At 40.0% G+C, this 18,896-nt stretch overlaps 2 protein-coding genes across 3 annotated transcripts in view; one reads left to right on the top strand and one right to left on the bottom strand.

Annotated features, from left to right (window-relative positions):
- Positions 1-2,274, bottom strand: part of LOC140948261 (cytochrome c oxidase assembly factor 5-like) — an 8,290-nt gene extending 6,016 nt beyond the window's left edge. The window contains exons 1-2 of one of the 2 annotated variants that reach the window (XM_073397488.1): positions 2,158-2,274; positions 1,730-1,861 (exon numbers count right to left, since the gene is read on the bottom strand). In XM_073397488.1, coding sequence (XP_073253589.1) covers positions 1,730-1,840 — 111 coding nt within the window. In that variant the 5' untranslated portion in view covers positions 1,841-1,861; positions 2,158-2,274. Of the gene's footprint in view, positions 1-1,729; positions 1,906-2,157 lie in introns of those variants that run through there. The other variant, XM_073397487.1, reaches the window with a different exon arrangement.
- Positions 2,036-16,944, top strand: LOC140948258 (uncharacterized). Its single transcript, XM_073397485.1, has 8 exons — positions 2,036-2,283; positions 7,077-7,354; positions 9,482-9,783; positions 11,477-11,730; positions 12,420-12,689; positions 13,274-13,504; positions 14,722-14,784; positions 15,185-16,944. Exons 1-8 carry the CDS (start codon positions 2,175-2,177, stop codon positions 15,796-15,798), a joined length of 2,121 nt encoding a protein of 706 aa, XP_073253586.1. The 5' UTR covers positions 2,036-2,174; the 3' UTR covers positions 15,799-16,944.
- Positions 16,945-18,896: the final 1,952 nt, after the last annotated feature.

Below are 18,896 nucleotides of genomic sequence, written 5' to 3'. Positions count from 1 at the left end.
GCATATCTATCAGTAATCACTAAAGATGAGGAAAATATAAATTTGGTCTAACTGCAGTAAGAAAATATCTGCTTCCGAGAATTTAAAATTCTTTCTCAGCTGAAAATATTCACGGCAGGATCATGCACGGCTGATTCTACCAGTAACCCTGTCCCCACGTATACCTCTGAGATTCCAATATTTTTAACATGATGGTCTATTTCCCCCATCCACCCCCAGGGCTCCTCATCAACCCTGAACACATCATTCTATGTAATAAGTAGAGACAAAAATAGTGATTTCTGTACAACAGTAAGCAAGGCATTTTTGACATAATCTCTTTTGACAAAAAGTGAACACTACTGAGTGGTCGAAAAAAAATAAGAATCTTAATTAGCAAAACTGCGATGATCAGGTGTTGTAAACTTTCACTGTATGCAAATGAGTCTTGTGATGAGCATGCTGTTTATTTTCGGCAATCGGTCAGTGTAAAACGCAGACTGCGGACCAGGGGTAAAATGCAGACTGAGTGTAAAATGCAGACTGCAGACTGAGAGTAAAATGCAGACTGGGGTAAAATGCAGAATAAAGACTGTAGACTTTTTTAAACATTTTTGCTCCTTCTTCTCCAAATCGGTGAAATAGCTAGCCGGTATCAGTTACACACTTCGCTTCCCAGTTGAAGTGGATTGCACATTCGCCAGAAGTTGCAATGAAAATCCGAACAGGTTAAGTCTGTGTACCTTGATTTGCAATACTTTCATAGAAGGTCATCCAAATTTCCTGCAGAACATCTTTCTTTGTTGTTGGAATGATTTACTCCCTTTTTATCAGCATAATTCTTCCAGTACAGTATTTTGGGTCAGCAGCTTCCATTTAAGCGTAAACATCGTGGTGTTGTAACAATTCCCGGTCCCTGGTCACGTATATCGAAAACTTCGCGTCTAAACTTGAAGCGTGAGGTCTCTCGGACGGAAAAAAAGGTTCAAGATTGCGATTATATGTTTTTGGGTCGTCGACAACGTTCTAGAGAAGAAAGTCCTGAATGGATTTGTGAAAGCAGATGTCGTCAAGTAAGTGTTCGTTTACATGTATTTGCGGGATTTTTTTGCCCTTAAACCCTTCCGCGACTACAGTTTATGCTCGGTCTGCATTTTACCCCGGTCTGCATTTTACTCTTAGTCTGCAGTCTGCATTTTACACTCAGTCTGCATTTTACCCCTGGTCCGCAGTCTGCGTTTTACACTGACCGTTTCGGCAATGATTGAAATGACGTGCCATATAAATCACTCCTTTGATCTTTGGCAATGATGTAATTTATTTGGACTCGAGGCCCTTGAATTTTCATGTATTTATACCCACGTACAGCCTGCGACCACAGACGTATTTCAGGTCGTCGTTAACATGCGCACTTAATCAATTCAGAAACAAATAAAAAGTATTGACGACTATAAAGTTGGAGGTAAAACATTAAATCCTGTTTCGTGTAGAATTAATCGCCTCCTCATTTCTCGATCTAATCTCCAAGCAAGCGAGACTGGACGCCGCTGTAAGGACGTTCTTGTTTAAAAACATTTCTCACACATGTTTTAGGGATAGTATTAGTTAGTTTTGTTTTAGCATGAGTATTTATAGTTTCATAATTATGTATCAGTTCATGTCGGCTGTGCACATCAATAAACAGCTGCATCTTCAATATGTAACAAGCTTAGTTCTAAGTTTGTAAGCCCTCTTATTTTTCTCAACATACCAATTTCACACAGTCACTTGCTAAGAGACATTCCTTCAGCTCTTTTCTCAGTCCACCACAAGGCTCACCCCTGGCTTGATTTTCAATGTTGTCCTCATCAACTGATGCCATTTCTCTTCTGATCTGCAACCACTGCGAACACACTAACATTCGCTGCCATATTAATCCGCCATCTTGGTTTTTGGTGGGTACTTCATGTATGAATTTTTTAGAACGCTGACCATTTGCCGTAAATGCGCAGGCATTTGAAAAACAAAAACTCAGCGGAGTGTGACGGAGGTAATGTTTCCGAGAAAATGCAATGTAAACGGTATTTACATCACTCTCTTCTCGCTAAAAATTTAGAATTTTACATCACAAATGTGGCAGCAACAACATTCATTCAAAATTAACAGTTTTTGCGTCGCTTGACATCGTATCGTCCCTACCTTAGTCAATTTTTTTGATGGCCGATCTTCGAGGATTAAGTTGTTCTGTCTGCTACAACAACTTCAAGTCTGACGAGGTTCAGTTTATTCCGAGAAATCTCATTTGTGGCCACACATACTGCACAGGTAAATACTCTCCATAGTTCATCCTGTCTTTTATACTTCCTGTTTCATTTCTGCTCACTATATCAAGAAGGGAATTTCCAGTTTTGCATAAAAATACAATCAATTTTGTGAAATCAAGCGGGAGTCGTGCTGTATAACACTGTGACTGTCGTGTGTTGAAATTTGATACCGTTATGAAATGTCTATCGTCGCGCCTTCGAAAGGCGATCAACTCCAATTTGCTTTTGTGCTGCAAAATGAATAATCATTTGCCACTGTTCAAATGGTGTGTGCATTGTTTTAGAAAACCAGGAAGTAGAAATAGCCCTCGGTTAATTTACCTGGAGGATTATGCACTAGTCAATTGCAACCACGATCCCCAAACCCCCGGGTAATAGTGGGGAAATTTACACCAGTATCCTCGTAACTCAAAGGATTTACCCCAGGCCCCAGTGACAGATTCACATGGTAATTACCCTTCCCTAATAAGCTGTCTGTCAACGAACTGCTATTCAGTTTAAACATAGGCATGTTTAACGTGCATGAGCTATTTTGAATTCTTCAGTGTAACCGTACCAAGAATAACGAATCTACCTTTTTCATCCTAAATGTTATTATAGGCAAGCTAATTGTGCAAAATTGGGTATTGCTGAACTTGAATGAATACGCGAAACGCTCAGCTGAGTCAATCCTCATGCTGAATATTTACCGTCCTCTCTTTCCATGATACATCTGGTGCAAGTTGAATTTGTTTCATGCATCATATCCCTCCTCTGTACAAAAACAACAACAAAAATATATGAACTGACACATTTTAAAAACTTTCAGATACTGATCAAAATGAGTTCATCAACTCATGACAGAGATTCACATAATGTTCTACAAAGCATAGGTTCAAAAAGTTATTTTTATGCTTATGTATCAAATGTTCAAAGCCAAATTTGTTAATTTTGCCAGCTTCATATGTCTTTTTGGACAAACACGTAACAACAATAGAGAAACATTATGTTCACGGGTCTGTGCATTTCCATTTCGTTTAAATTTGTTGCATCAGTTAGTAATGCTAGGACCGAAACAGCCATATCATAAATAGCATAGCCCAGAGAAGGTTGGGCAGCAGTCAGCAATGGATCATGGGGCAAACTATTGAGGAGCTCAGTACGGGTCAGTCACAGCAGGACGGATCTCCATGATCCATGTCTTTTTGCCAATTTTAGCCATAATTATGCTAAAACTTAGAATAGTTTCAATAAAGCAAATTTATCCCATCCAAATTGTTAATTTTGCATGAGGTGAGTGGCTCTCTGCTAGTTTGCAGCAACAGTTAGCCGGGTCAAAGCCTTCATGAAGGCTTGACATCATTGATAGTGGTCAACTGACTCCCCACCACTCCCCATTCGCGGGAAAGGTGTGTAGCTGTAAATTTTTGGTAATTTCCCAGGGGCTAGTGCAAGAAAGGAATGTAAAATCCCCACCGGTCAGTATAAAACACGGACTGCGGACTGCGGACCACGGACTGCGGACTGGGTATAAAATACAGACTAGGTATAAAACGCGGACTCCGGACTGAGTATAAAACACGGACTGGGTATAAAACGCGGACTACGGACTATGTAAATAAAAACAGCTTTAGAAAGGTAAAACTGAGAGAAATGGAAAGCGGACTAGCAAAAACAGTAGTTCCAGCTTTAACATTCCCTTGGCTGTTCACGTAGTCTATTCTTCCCACGGAGAAGGAAGGTTATGCCGGTACTCAAGGCAACTGAAATTTTACTCTGAATTTATGAAAAGAAGGAGTTAGAAGAGTAGAGATTTCAATTTGCAGTTTTAAACCAATAAGAAGCACCGAATTAAAAAAATGGTATTGGTGTTAGTCAGATCAGTAAAATTCTTATCGAATACCACAATTCCGTATGAGGACTGAATGAAGAACTCAGACGAGAAGGTCAATGTAGGGCATTCCGCGATGCACAAAAGCGGTATTTAGGGGGGAGGGCAAGGGGGGAGGGATTACTCACATACGTGAATAATAACCGCAATGAGTCATCCAACGTTATATTCCAAGCGATGATTATGATGACATGATTTACACCCTGCTCCTGATCCCCGGAAGGGGGTACTACTGGGAATTCTTGGTGGGGGGTGGTGCCCGGTTCTCCGAATCCTGACCTTATTGCAGACCAAAAAATGTGATTTTCCACACCCATTTTCAGAACAGATCTCTAAAATCCATACCCATTTTCGGACCTGGCCTAATTTAGCCTGTTCCAGGTTCTCAGATAGTTGGGGAGACTCCCCAGTTTTTTCCCGTTTTATTTTCGTGTTCGCGCTTTCTCAATTCAGCGGACCCAACTATCTCGGAGCCTGGAACAGGTTAGGTATAATTAGGCAGAAATTATGTCATCATTACCAAGTTAGAGCGGAAACAAAACAAAAAATTCTCCAAATACATTTCAAATTCGCACATTTCTATTTCGTTTTTATTCATTTGGAATTGAAACGATAAATACGTCCATTCATATATGCTCCCGTAGTTCCCTCGAAAAACAAAATGGGCAAAGTGTTTTCAGACCAAAAAGGCCCAAAACCCCTACCCTTCCCTTACATAAGGGAGTACCCCCCTGATCCTGACCTTTTCATCATTGTTAGAGACCGAGACAAGGTCTAAAAATGGGTGAAGAAAATAGCATTTTGATCTGGCTCATGATTCAGAGAACCGGGCGACACACCTCCACCAAGAATTCATGGGAGTATTTACAACTTTAACTCACGTGTCTTGCTATTTAGCGATCTTTTGATCTTATTTTTCCTTACCTAGAACCAATTAGCACCGTGTTTACCAAAGTAGTCCGTAGCCTGTATTTTATACCCAGTCCGCAGTCCGCAGTCCTCGTTTTATACCTAGTCCGTGTTTTATACCCAGTCCGTATTTTCCAGTCTGCGTTTTATACCTAGTCCGTATTTTATACTCAGTCCGCAGTCCGTAGTCCGCAGTCCATAGTCCGTGTTTTATACTGACCGAAATCCCCACTATCCCCGGGGGTTTGGGCGTCAGGGATGCAATTAACTAGTGCATTCTGCCCTGGGGTCTGTTTCTCAAAAGCCCCGATAATTAACAGGCCCCTTAAAGCTGTTGTTGTTTACATGCAAGATAGAAGTTTCAATAGTTTTGCATCTAACTTGATAAAACCATCAGTTAATGAAACAAAAATAATGGAGTATTTTGCTAGCCAGGACCTGCTCTCTTATTCTTTTTATTTCAATTTGAATATTTGATTTCAGGCCTGAAAAGTTATCGGGACTTTGGAGAAACGGGCCCCTGCGCCAGGTTGTTTAAAGCTGGGTTAGGATAATCCATTGTTAGTGCAAACTTAGATTTCATATATGAAAGCTTAAAAAGCAAGTTCAGTTTAATTCCTCTTGTCCACATTTTGACATTTGCATGCTCTAAAAAGAATAAAGAAAATGATATGAGAAAGTGCTTTTGAAGAAAGGAAAAAGAAATCTGGATTAAAATTTAACCCTGTGTTAGCACTAATCAGCCTTCGAACAACTGGGCCCTGGTGGGGTGAAGAACTCCCTAGCCTGCGAGCAAGCTCTCCAATGGGGTGCTCTGGTGGTGGGGCAGGAAAAGGAAGGAGAGCCTGCAACTACGTCTCTGGAATTTGAATATCTGCATTGAAAAAGTCGATGTGAAATGCTGATTCATGGAGATGACATTAGTAATGATGTCAGTTCCATCTTTCCATGTGTTTCAATGTTTGTTTACATTCACGCTCGTTTCTGCTTCGTTCCGATTGGCGGAAATCTGACAGCTCAGTGGATGGGGTACCACAGGGGAATTGGTGGTGAAATTCAAGTTCCAGAGACATGGGGTGCTTACCATTTGACAGAAAAATCCGGTTGGGGTGTCGAAAGCATAATGGTAAGCGATTTGCCAGTTTACTGTAGAAATGCCACATCCGTTACGGTTTGAATCCAAAAAAAGGGCGAATTTGTGTCACTTTATTCTGGAACTGAGAAGGAACTGAGAAATTAGTTAATGGTAAGCGACATTCCGTTTGGTTCGTACCAACCGGAATGAAAGGACTACCTCAAAACATACTCCTCAATTTTCGATTGGAATTTCCAAAAAGTGACCTTACCATTTACCTTCCATCCCGAATTTCCGAAATTTTCCATCAAATGGTAAGCACCCATGGTTGCAAGCGCTCCTGCTTTTTCCTGCCCCACCCCCAGAGTGCCCCAGAGACCTTCCTCGCAGGCAGAGGCTGCTATTGGCGTGTGTAAGTAATCTATGTTGACAACAGCCCAATATTCTGTTGTATGTGCAAAAGTTTAATCACGTGATTTTTGAGGTCCAGTAGGCATCAACTTCTTTTGACAATTTTTAATCTACATGTACATATTTTTGTTTTATTTGCCTGGGTTTTGGACTGTAATGCGTAGTTCCTTTTCCTCATGGTGCATGTACATTTTGTGAAAGAGTACCCTCTGCAGGTTGGGTTGCAACTACATGTAGTCCCTGTGGTATTCTGTATCTTAATGAATATACCTTTTGAATAGATCCCAAATATGTTAACCTCTGGAGATCTAAAATCTGGAGATTCTATCTTTTGCTCCTTATCCACGCTGAAAAATGTCAAGTTATCCTATACTGCTTGACCAAATCATTGGAATAATATTTCTTCTTGTAAGTATAGGTATTGTACATGTATCTAACCCCCAGAGATGTCTGAAAAGTGCTTTGATTAGGGTTTACAAATGTCTGTCATGAAACCCTTTAAAAATTTTGATTTTACGTCCTTATTTAGCATGTCTGAACAAGCTAGCATTTCAAGCACGTAACCCTGGTACAATCTGCTGTCCCACGTGCAAAACAGAAACACCTCTATTTCCACGGACATTTGAGAGTGTCAGAAATCTGCCTAAAAACTTTGGAGTTCTTGAGATTCTTGAGAGTAAAGAAGAAGGTCAAACAGAATCCATTCAGCAAGAGAAAGAGAAGAACAAATACCTTTGTCCAGAACATGATGAAGCACTAAAAGTCTATTGTTACACATGCAACTGTTTAATCTGCATTTACTGCCAGGTTCTTATATTTGTGTGTTTGGTAAATGAAGTGTTAATTGCTTTAAGGTATCATCCACCCTCAAGCACCCTCCCCGCGTTGACCGGCACTAGCGCTTTTGCTTTTAATAAATACCCCCATGAACCGTACATTTTCTGAAAGCTTAATAGTTCCAGATTATTGCTTATTCCTTTTAAAAAATCAAAATATTAACGCGATTCAGAAATGAGAAGCTTTTTGTGAAAGTGGGTGTCGCTGTAAATTTAAGTCCAGGCCAGCCAAAAATAAATGGAAGAAGCCAATTAAGATCGCATTCGCTTCTTAACACATTTGACTAAAAAACCGTGTCTCAGATTTTTGTCAAGTGGTTTTGTTCTTTTGTTATAAGCAGTTGAAGTTAGGGATAGCAAATCATTAGCTTTACCTGTGAAAAAAATACTCTTACTCGAAAACGAAAAAAGAAATATAACGCCTAATTTCTTTGTATTTGTCTAGTTTGTTGTAAATTATGTAGCCTGGCCTGCCTCGAATAGCCTCGCTAACTGCAGGCCAGTCCCAATGTATCTCTTGCTATATTTTCAAATTTAAATAAAGTTGAAGTTGAAGTTGAAGAAATCAAAATTCGCAGACACGGTTTTTTAGAAAAACTATCTGACAGTAAGTTGACCAAATTTCAGCCAAATTGGTTCACGGGTTGCCGACTTGGAGTTTAAAACGTACCCTCAACTTGCTCTGATTTTCATTTCGAGAAAACAGGGGAAAAAGATTTTTGGCGGCGTATTGCCCGTGACGAGATTATAACAGATTATAACACCAAAGCTGTCAATGTTGATGCATACCAGAAAAGGGACAACAATAGTGACACAGCAGGAAAAGGTTACAAACGAAACCCAACAACAGATGAACAATTTATTTCGAACGCTCTGCTCTGTTCGATCCTTCTGTTGTCGAGAAAGCATCTTTAGTTATTTGCGACGGGCAGTTTTCATTTTGAGCCAAGCCAACTTTTACTCGATACATTTTCTAAAAGTTCGACACTTTCCTGGAAAAATCGACAACAAACCGCTTCCTGGAGTTTTTCTTGAAGCTGCTCTCCCGCTACAATAGAATTTCAAAAAAGTCCTTCGTCCGATTTTTATATGGCGCGGGACTGGTCGCGAATTTGTCGCTTGCTTGGCCGCTTCGCGACCTAAAAAGCTCGCTCCGCTCGCTAAGAAACTCGTGAAACTCGATTTCGCGGTAGTTTCAATGGGTTTTTCAGAAGCTTTGTCATCTTTTAGCCATTTTTCTTGATTGTAGTAGGAGCCTTGTCACTCTCTGCTAATTTCGAAACCCACACTTTGCAAAACGATTTTGTCGTCTTCTTTCGTCTTGGAGTCAAGGACGAAAACGGACAAGCTCTTTTTTCTTCTTTGGAGGCATTCACTTCCAAAATCCAGGGAAAAACAGTGAGCACTATACAAGTTGTAGACCACGATTTCTGTCAAATTACGTGATTAGCTTGGTTCAACAGCGGCATGCGTATCAAGTATGACAGGACTTGTCAATGATCAATTAAAATAATTAGCATAGAAAAAACTTTTGCGCTCCATAAGTCTGGACAGAAAAAACATTTTTTTCTGGAATTTTTTTTCAAAGAAAGCTCTTGATGAGCTCTACTTAATCATCTAAAAATGGAAAATTTCGAAAAATGATGGGTTTTTACCCTGGATGATACCTTAAGCTGTCATTGCACAATATGTGACAATAACCCACATATATTTTCTTTGCGAGGCCTTTTAGACTAGGTCACTGTTATAGTTAGACGAACAAGAAGTGTTGTTGGACACACATTATAGTGACTATTGATTTCTTTAATCACTATACAAGTGTTTGTTCTTTCTGGTTATCATGTTCAATAACAAGGGTGATTTCACCAGACATTTGCAAAATTTTACTTGGACATTTTCTTCAGATGAATGTTATTTGCAGCTCTACATGCACTTGCCTGAATCTAAACATGAAAATTTTATCATGTGAAATTACTGACAGACGTTTATATAAATACTATGATTACATCAATAAGTATATAAATAATATGATAATCAAGGCGTAGTAAATACAAAGTTAGTAAATTTAATAATATACTGTATGATACCCTCTTTTTAGGTATATGGAAGACATGCAGGCCATCGGTGTGAGCTGGCTACTGATATTGTCACAACAACTCGAGAAGAGCTTCGCAGCTGGTCTAAGAAATTAGCTGACAACTATGACCTAATTAAAAAGTCAAGGAAAAAAGTTATTGATACCAAAGACTCCATTGTAACCACACAGCAGTACTTACGGAACAGGATCATGAAACACATGGGAGTGTTAAATGCCTGTATGAGGCGTCGTGAGGTGATTTTAAAGTGTGATGTTGATGACAGAACCAAGAGGAAGTTGGAGCTACTTGATGCTCAAGAGAGGTATGAGTTTGTAACAGAAAGATGTTTTAGTAACTTGGTTTTTTTAATTATCAAGTTTAACCTTTGTGAGGAGGCAGGTTAAACCCTTGTGAGGAGGGTATTTGGTGTATGGAGTCCATGAAGGTGCCAACTGTTGGGAGGGCAACTGCATCAGAGTGAAGCCAATTACTTCAGGCCCGTATAAACAGTCCTTTCTCCCCATTGCAGGACAGACCACACCCTGCTAGGGGGTGTTCTGTTTCAACAGCAGTGTGGGTTCTTTTACAATGTACACTCCCTTGGAATTGATAAGAAGGTGTATAGGCTGTTCACAGTGCCCTATTTTTCTGTAAGATTATCAAGATCAAGCACTTTGCATTAGGGCGGCCTTTGTGGTTTCAAACATTTTGAGTTTAGCCTGGGGATGAGTATCAAATCTACTTAGGGGCAAAGAACCTGATGCCCCTGCGTATGAAACCGAGATTGTCCACCCTACCGGTAAGCGCTCAATCCTGACAATCTTAAGAAAAAATAGGGGACTGTGACCAGTCTAAAGGAGACAAAAACAACAGCTTAATGTCACTGTGTATGCAATGGCATGATCATCTAAGCTGAGACAAAGTCGCAAATCACAGCTTGCATGATTTCACCAGTTTTTTAAAGAACCACAGTTGGATGTCCTGCTGAGTTTTGAGCTCCCAATCAGCAGACCGGTTCTCTTCAGCCGAGCTAACTGGGTGGCAGTTTAAAAACAAGTATTTGACTAGCCTACATGTAGCTGCACCCTCCCCATGAAGATAGCCTGCATAGCCAGATTGTTACTTAGCACAAGCAAAGTTTTGGTTTTGGTTTGGGGAGGAGAGGCTTTGAAATCCCACGAGCCCAAAGACTATGTTTTTTTAAATGGTTTGGTCACTGTAAAGACAAAAATGTTTGATTGGCTGAGAATAAAACACATGAATCAAATGCTTTTTAAGAGCCAACACGTCTCCCATGGGAAACAAAACCAACCATAACATTTTCTTAATTGTTATGTTTTACCCGAGATGTTACTGTATTTGAAACGTATTTACAGTAAAATGTCAGCCATTGTCGATCGAGGACAGCTTATGGAAAGCTCAAAGAGAAGGCAAAAGTTTGCTAAAGAAAGAGTAGTAAGCAGTTACTAAGGAAGTGCCATCTGGCAATCATCTATTTGCTGCCAGCTGCCAACTGGTTTTTGTAAAAGTACCATAATCAAGATCTTCACTTTGGCGAGGAAAGAAATTGTGTCTGAGAATACTTATACTATCATTGTTTCACCTCTGAAAATTAATATTATTATGGATGACTAAATAGCCAAAGTGAGTCGTTAAATTACAAAGCTATGGAACTATCAAGTGTCAAATTTGATACAGTTTCTTTATTGTCAATAACATCAGAAAGAGGTTCTTTGTTGAAACATACGATGAATGGCGAGAATAGCAGCTTCGCTGCCAAAACTCTTACACAGGCAAAAAAAATTCCACCAGCTACCCATCCTAACCTGAAGAAGGAAAATGACACCATTTTTTGTTCTTGTGGGGGAGGTTGTGGCTACATGTACACTGTAATTTGACATTGTGGATTATGGAACGTTTGCAAGGCTATACTACTATACTAAACTGTTATTGCCAAAAGGTTTGTTAGGCCATGTGTTTTTTTGGTAATTTTTGTCTCTTTTTTGTTCTTTTAGTCTAATGTCAGACATTGTTAGCAAGTGTGAGGAAGCTTACAACTTGATCCAAAGGTGTCAAAACAATGAAAGTGCTTTGGTTGAAGAAAAGATTAATGTTCGTCGACTTGTCGATGACGTGTCAGCTTTGTTAACCAAATGTGAGCTGGAGCCTGTCGAAACAAACAACCTCACTTATTATTTTGAGTATGATATTCAATACACCCTGGAAAATACCATTGGGGAAATAAGATTACTAAAGCCAGGCCAGAAAGGTTAGTTTATAGTGTTTTTGCATGTTATACATTTTCGAGGTTAGTGAATTAATTTTGTAAAAAGATAGGGAAATTTTTTTATGTTAGCAATGCCAGTGAAAGGACTCCTAGGAATTTTATTCTCAGGCTGCCACAGGGTTTGTGAAGATTTTAGAAAAATATTTCATAGTTGTCTGATTTTGATAGTCCAGAATCTGTCCATGAAAAATGCAAAGAGATCAAAAGTGTAGTGTAGAATCTCAGCATGTTATTAGTAAAGAAGCAGAAATGCAATACAAGGTCAGTCAAGATCATTAATACATGTATGTCACTCAGGTGCAAATAGACAGTTATTTTTTTTTGTTCCTGTGAGTAGCAAGGCTGTACGTGTAACTTGTACTGGTTACTATAAAAGCCTGGAACCAGGCTCTTCAGTGGGGGAAAAAGGTGTAAGAAACTGACAAGCAAAGTGAGCCAAAGAAGGAGTCTGAAGGATATGAACTCTTTCCTCCCTTCCCTTGTCCATTTCTCGCCTCGCTTCCCTTTTTGTTGTTTTTTGCTATTTTACTCTGTTTTTGCCTTTTTCCCCACTACAGAGCCTGGTCCCAGACTAGTTACTGTATTATTATACAGCTGCTACAAACGTAGACTTTGATATACTTATAGGAAGTATTAATTTTGTCACTTTTTATGTCTTTTTGTAATTGCAGAGGAGCCTTTAGCAGGACTTAACAAACATGAACTATCTTTAAAGAAAGAAACTAAAGAAGCAAGTTCACAAACAGATCATTTTCATGGAGGTGACTCGGATGGGGAGCATCCTTTGTTTGAAAGCTTATTACACGGACTACAAGAAATAGTTCAAACTGGACTAACTCCGCCTGCCCCGTCCTGGGAGAACAGCCCAGCACTAGAATTACATGTGCATGAAACAGACAGTTCTGAAAGCAGTGGGTCAGAGTCTCATGACGAGGAAATAGGTTATTGTTGAAATCAATAGTATTGTTACTGGGGCTTTTTTTAATTATTGCTTGCAACCATAAGCAAGGCAGCTTACTCACTCCTGAATATCTATTTTTCACTTCACTTGTTTACTTCCACAACCGAATGCTTGTTGACACTGCACCAAAGTATGGCACTGAACCTATGCAATAATTTTTATGTGAGGCTCCAAATTCAAGCTTGGGGAGGTGCATCTTCACTCCATCACAGAAATCATACCAAAATCACTGTTTTGTGGGTGAACAAAACCCATACTTGGTATGATTTTCAGGGCAGTGCAAAAGCCATCTGGTATGGTGTGAAAATAGCCTTATTCAAATATGCATGAGGACCTTGTGGTAAAATTGAGATCGATTTTGCATACTTTCTGTTGCCTTTTACTGGTGTATCTCCTATTAATATGTCAATTTGTGACTAATGACACGTGTACTTGAATTTTATAAGAATGAGAGATACCAATTGCTTTGCATCTGATGTTATTGTTTTATTTTCTGGCGTAGCTTATGCGTGTTGTAATAAGAATGTGTGACAAAGCGTCTTATTTTCATTATGTTTTCTGTAGATGATGTGTCCGAACATTCAGACATTGTTGATAATGAGGAAGCAGATGGTGCCAGTGTAGGTGATGAAGATAATGATGAACAACTTGAGGGAGCCGTGGGAGGAGCGATATTATTTTCTACTCCAGAAAGACAGGAATCGCAAGAATCACCCAACCCAGAAAGGGACCAAACAAGCTTATTGGATGAGCTACAGAAAGAAATAGACAGGCTACGCTTACTTAACCCCGGAGGTATGTTCCTTCACTTGAGTTCCCACCTATTGCAGTACACCACTTTATCAGAATTACCTTGACCCTTTTTGCTTTTTTGAAATTCAAATTCCTTTAAGTCCCAGAGGGTGGAGGGGGTATGGGACTTGGATACCCCCATAGGAGAGTGAGTACAGTGGAACCCCGCTCTACGCTGATCCATCCATAACGGACATTTCATTTCCTGACAAAAAGATCGTCAACCCCGCTTTACAGACACTGGTTACCTGTGCATTGTCTATTTATTTTGTGACAATCGTGCTAATTGTAGACATTGTACTCAGTCAAAATGATGACAGATTTCTATCAGTTCATTTGATTTTGTTACTTAAAGCAGCAGCAAAATAGCGTGACATGTTTAAAGTCCGTCTTTTTTCCCGTGGTTGACCCTTGTAATGAAGTCCTTAAAAAAGGTTTTTTGCCTTCCACTTCACAAGTTTGACTTCCTTGGCAGTATGCAGCAGTCTTTGGCCCTACCTGTCTTCCTCTTTGCCTGTTTTAGTCTTAATATCAACAAATCATGTGTCCAAGAGCCTGCTAAAATATTGACACCCAGATAATATGGACATTATGGCGTGTCCCCTCGGAGCCCGTATTAACTGGGTTCCTCTGTATTTCATAATAAATGGCATCTACTTTGAAAAAAATTTGGCACATACGTAGTTACAACTTTTACTTTTTACAAGAAAACACTGAGATGTGATTTAACCGTTCCTCCTCCTGTACATCGTAAAGATGAGGTTGAAGGTGCGAACCTTAAGGTGTATTTGGGATTATATGCTGGCACTCATAGATTATGCAGACAGTGCACTTTTTTTCCAAGGCTCTTTTTCTAAGCTTTTCAAGACACTAGAAAAGAACACTTGATAATGTATTGTCCAGTTTGCACCCAAGTTACATTGACCGTCTAGTGAGAACGTTGACACACTTCTTTTTACATGAGAAATGCCACAATAATCATGGTACCTTTTGCGAGGTAAGGTCCTTCTAGTAGGAACCGTTTAAGGCACCAGATCTTAATTGATTACCATAAGAATTGTTGAACTGATATTAGGATATTGAGCCAGAATGATCTGTACCATGTTGAAAAAAGTTTGCTTTTCCAAGCGAAATCATTTTATTACGAAAATAATTGTATAACAAATGTTATTCTAGCTGGTGATGTGTTTGGTGAAGATGTTCTTTTGTTTACACTTCAGGTGAGGTTGTTTCCTTGGTTGACGAATCACCTGAAGGAAATACTGCATCTCTTGGTTCAGAAGGTATGAACTTAGGCACGATGATGCTTACTTTTGTCCCTTTAAGCTTTGATCTACACCATGTTACATGCTAGGGGCTTCTACACCGAGATTCAGCCCCTTTACTTTTCACATTGTTGCCACTGGCGCTTCTTACAATTAATTTTATAACACAAAGACGGATGAATTAAAAGTAAAATGTCATATCCCGTGGGTTGTTGGCACAGCTAGGCAGATGAGAAACGCTATCTGTGTATTGTAATTTCTACTTGTACTGATACATAATATTTGTTTATCGCTAAAGAGGAACGGTCTTTCTGATACCAATTATGCCCTCTTTGAAACTGTGCTGGTACAACTGTTGTATTCATTCTTTGCAACAATTTGAAAATTAAATCATTGGCTTTCACGTTGTATTTTTCAGTTGAGGTTGCTGATGGAGCGAGCCTACCAAGAGAACCTGAAGAGCCCGATTCTCTGCCACTAATTCGAACCTACCCCCCGTCAGGACACCAACCCCTTAGCTTACCTTGCTTTGCATCCCTCCCTGGACAGTCCGCTGTGACTACTGACAGCATCAGCCGGGAGTTGACGCGTAGGGGAAGAAATAAGTGCTCTGTAGTAAACTGTCGGAACCCAGCCTCGTTATCCCACCTGAAGTGCAAGCACTGTTTCCGTACCTTCTGTCTATCGTGTTCTATTCAATCTTCACCTTGCCAAAAAAATCGACTTGGTTCGCATAACTTTGTGCCAAACTTTTCCAAAACGCATCTGCCAAGGTCACCGAAGAAGAGAGTGGAGGTAAAGAAGGCGCCCAAAGAAGAGGTTTTCCCCTGGGAGTGCAAGCGTTGTACTATGTTGAACGGGCCCCAAGTCTTAGTGTGCCTTGGATGTGAGGCACTGCGAGACACTGAGGCCCAGGAAGGGCGCAACGTATGTCCCATGTGTACCCTGGTTAATGAGCCCGGCAAAACCAAATGTGAGCTGTGTGAAACATTGCTGGTTAAACAGGAAGAACAAAGTTCACCTGATGACTAAAAACAAGTCTGTTGTGAAAGTGTAATAATTTGTGATGAATAGAGATAACGTTTTGATTGCTTCCGCTCAGGGCGCTTCCTAATGGTGTGTCTCTTACACTTTTCTCTCTTGTCGATGTTGCTTAATGGGGCTATGACACAAGCTAATTGCTATCTTTAAAAAAAAAAAACTAAAACGTGTCTTTGCACCAATTAAATTCCAAAAGTAATGGTCCAGTTTTCTTATCCAAGGCCACATTGTGGCATTGAAACTGTTTCCTGTCTTGTGTTGCAAGGGATGGCAAGGATGGAAATGGATTGTAACTTGAAAAAGTTGGGCAAACCTTTTCAACTTTTAATGTTATGTCTGCTAATGTCGCCAAATAAATTATTTTAGTTCGTGTCCTCCGATGAAATCTTATGATATCTCATAAGTCGGCAGCAACATTTTTTGTATGGTGATGACTTTGACCTAAAACAGCAGTATCCTCGTAACATGGCCCCTTAACCCTTTAAGCCCCAATATTCACATACAAATTCTCCAAACTGGTGTCTATACACTTCTATAAAGAATAAGTTGAGAGAATTTGATAAGAGATCAAAGCCTTTACCCTCAGGTGATTATTGTATTAATTCTCACAACCTATTTTCTTGATTGTGTATTGATATTGTTAGGGAGAAAATTGATGTTTGTCACTCTTGGGAGTTAAAGGGCTAAAGCTGTTCGTTTGAAGTTAATTCCAGAAGAAACGCTAAGGGGGTGTAGTCTGTTTATTTATTTTTGTAGTTTACCTGTACCATTCTGTAGTTTGAATTAAGGTTTTGTAGTTTTTTTAAGGATTGTTTAGGCTTACCTCCTGGCTTACGTTTGTTTCTTTTAGTTTTGTGGAAATTTTGCCAACTCCTTTATTGTTGGAATACCCTGTAAAGAAATCCATGTATCATAATAGCCTGTGTAAATATGTAGTTAAAACTTTTCCAGATGGTTTGTATAGCCTGCGTAGCAACTTTCTCGGCGAACTCGCGCGGAAACGCTTGCTACGCAGATTAGGTGGTTTGACAGTCCTTATAACTTACGAACAGTCTTTTGGTAAAGTAAAAATGCCGCAGTTAATTGCAGCATATTGAATACTGTTAGAGAAAATAAAACAAGTAGAATTTTGTTATATATATTTGATGTTATGAAGAGAAGTCACCGGGCAAAAACGTTTACTGACAATAAATTCATCAATGGCACTCTCCACTCCAGTGCTAACTGAATGCAGTTGATCATGAGGTCATTTGAATTTAAATATCCTACTCTGAGAACTTGGGTAACCTGTGTCAAGATCTCGGTATAAGAGCAAGCGAGGTTTATCCAATACTCACACTTTTTTGTAAAGTTCAAACTCAGCCCTACCAGTGTGGTACAAGTTCGAGCCCCGGCGACGACATCATATGTTCACCTTTGTCAAACAGGGAAAAATTTGCGAAGGTGTTGTGTGGATATGGGGATGGGCCTGGTGGGTCCAGCCTTCCCTTCCCCCCCCCCCCCCCCCTTCGCTTATATTTCGGACCAATCAGAGGCCCACATACGGCCAAGAAAAATCGAAGCCGGGCCCCCCTGTTATCTTGGAAAGTAGATGAGTGGGGCACCCACTAACTTATAGATCATTATCCGCAACTCCAATTAAATTCAAGTATGTAAAGCACTTAAGAAGCGGCTTGGGCACGAAAGATGTGTAGAGGAAACATGAGACGAAGTCGATTGTCGAAAAGGCGGGTTAAATCCAAATCATGCTCGTTTCAATATAGGGGCATGTGGTGCAGTTCCTGTTGTTGCACCGAAAAGAACGGGGAGTGGTCCCGCCATTGTTTCAATTATCAGTCTCTGGCAATTGGGCTCTAACAAGGATATCGCTTTAATTGTTAGAGCGGCGGTAAGCTATCGTGAATTATAATGTGCGCGACATTCACAATGCATAGTCTGCTACACAGCCGTTTTTAGTGTCGTCACACAACGCTCCTGACGACACTAAAAACCGCTGTGTAGCAGACTAGGCAATGTAAGGTTATATGAATTAACAAAAGGAGTGGTTTCAGTCCGTGAAGGAGTTGTCTTTGGGTGCGTCAGCACGAGGAACGTCTGAGGCACGCCTTAAAACCATCAGTTCTACTAAAATTTGGAACAAGGTCCTGTGTGTCATTTTTCCTCAAGTTATAACCTGTATTTCTGTCCTTACAAAATATGAGTAACATTGCCAAGTTCAAAGTTGATTTGTTGAAAGCTAACAGCCTCGTCCCCGGAGCGCTTTTCCCTGGCTTTAGTTGGAAAGCTAACGAATATGTAGTTCCTCAAAGTCGTGAAATTTTACAGACGTTTGTATGTTGAGAGGGGGGGGGGGGGGGGGGGGGGGAGGGGGACTTGCCCCCAGCATACAAACGTGTGTAAAATTTCGCAACTTTTGTGAAGCGATATCTTCCCTTGTTTAAGACGTAACACTTTTAAGCTTGACAAGTCTACTAATTTTAAGGTGCTCTCTCTAGTGGTGTCGAAGTATTTTCCCTCACTGGTGTATGTCAAAAATTGAAAATAAAAAAAAACGTTTAAGGGCCTATTGTAACCCAATCTTGCGATGGTTAACTTATCCATCCTTGGTTTGTCTCCCTGTCCCTCGAAACCTGGCTTGGGTACAATGTTTAAGGCAAGTCGTGCATTCTCTTGATTTTGATCTTCTCGGTTTTCAAGTGTCCCTTGGGCTTTCTCTTGAGCACTTGCTGGGGAGATCAGCAGAATGCTTAGTTAACCAGTTTCCATGTATTATAATTCATTCTGGCTCAAAGCCTTGTATGAATACAAAAAAGACATCACCTTGAAGTTATAGTGAGTTTACTTAACCCTTGCCAAACAGTTTCAAGTCACAATAGGAAACAATGCAATCAGCGTGTAATATTGAGTAGTGGTCAACTATCCATTTCAGTGGTTAAGTAAAACCACCCTAATTTATATCCATTCCTTTTGTTTTATTTGCGGAACCTCGGAACCAAGTACGGAAAACGAGAAGACCCTGGTGACTAGGTTGGGGTAGACCCGTGTCAGTCTCTGTAGCAATGCCTTATGATTTTGGCAACATTGTTGTA

This window comes from Porites lutea, chromosome 9 (assembly GCF_958299795.1).
Source record: "Porites lutea chromosome 9, jaPorLute2.1, whole genome shotgun sequence".
NCBI classification, from domain to species: domain Eukaryota; kingdom Metazoa; phylum Cnidaria; class Anthozoa; order Scleractinia; family Poritidae; genus Porites; species Porites lutea.
Note: the sequence above shows the minus strand (reverse complement) of the source record. Positions and strands in the feature narration are given on the sequence as shown.

Bases quoted from the DNA above. Each gene is read 5' to 3' on its own strand.
- LOC140948258 (XM_073397485.1), top strand. From the start codon at position 2,175: ATGGCCGATCTTCGAGGATTAAGTTGTTCTGTCTGCTACAACAACTTC. The intron at 7,355-9,481 runs GTTCTTATATTT...CCCTCTTTTTAG, and splicing joins TAATCTGCATTTACTGCCAG to GTATATGGAAGACATGCAGG. The intron at 9,784-11,476 runs GTATGAGTTTGT...TTGTTCTTTTAG, and splicing joins CTACTTGATGCTCAAGAGAG to TCTAATGTCAGACATTGTTA.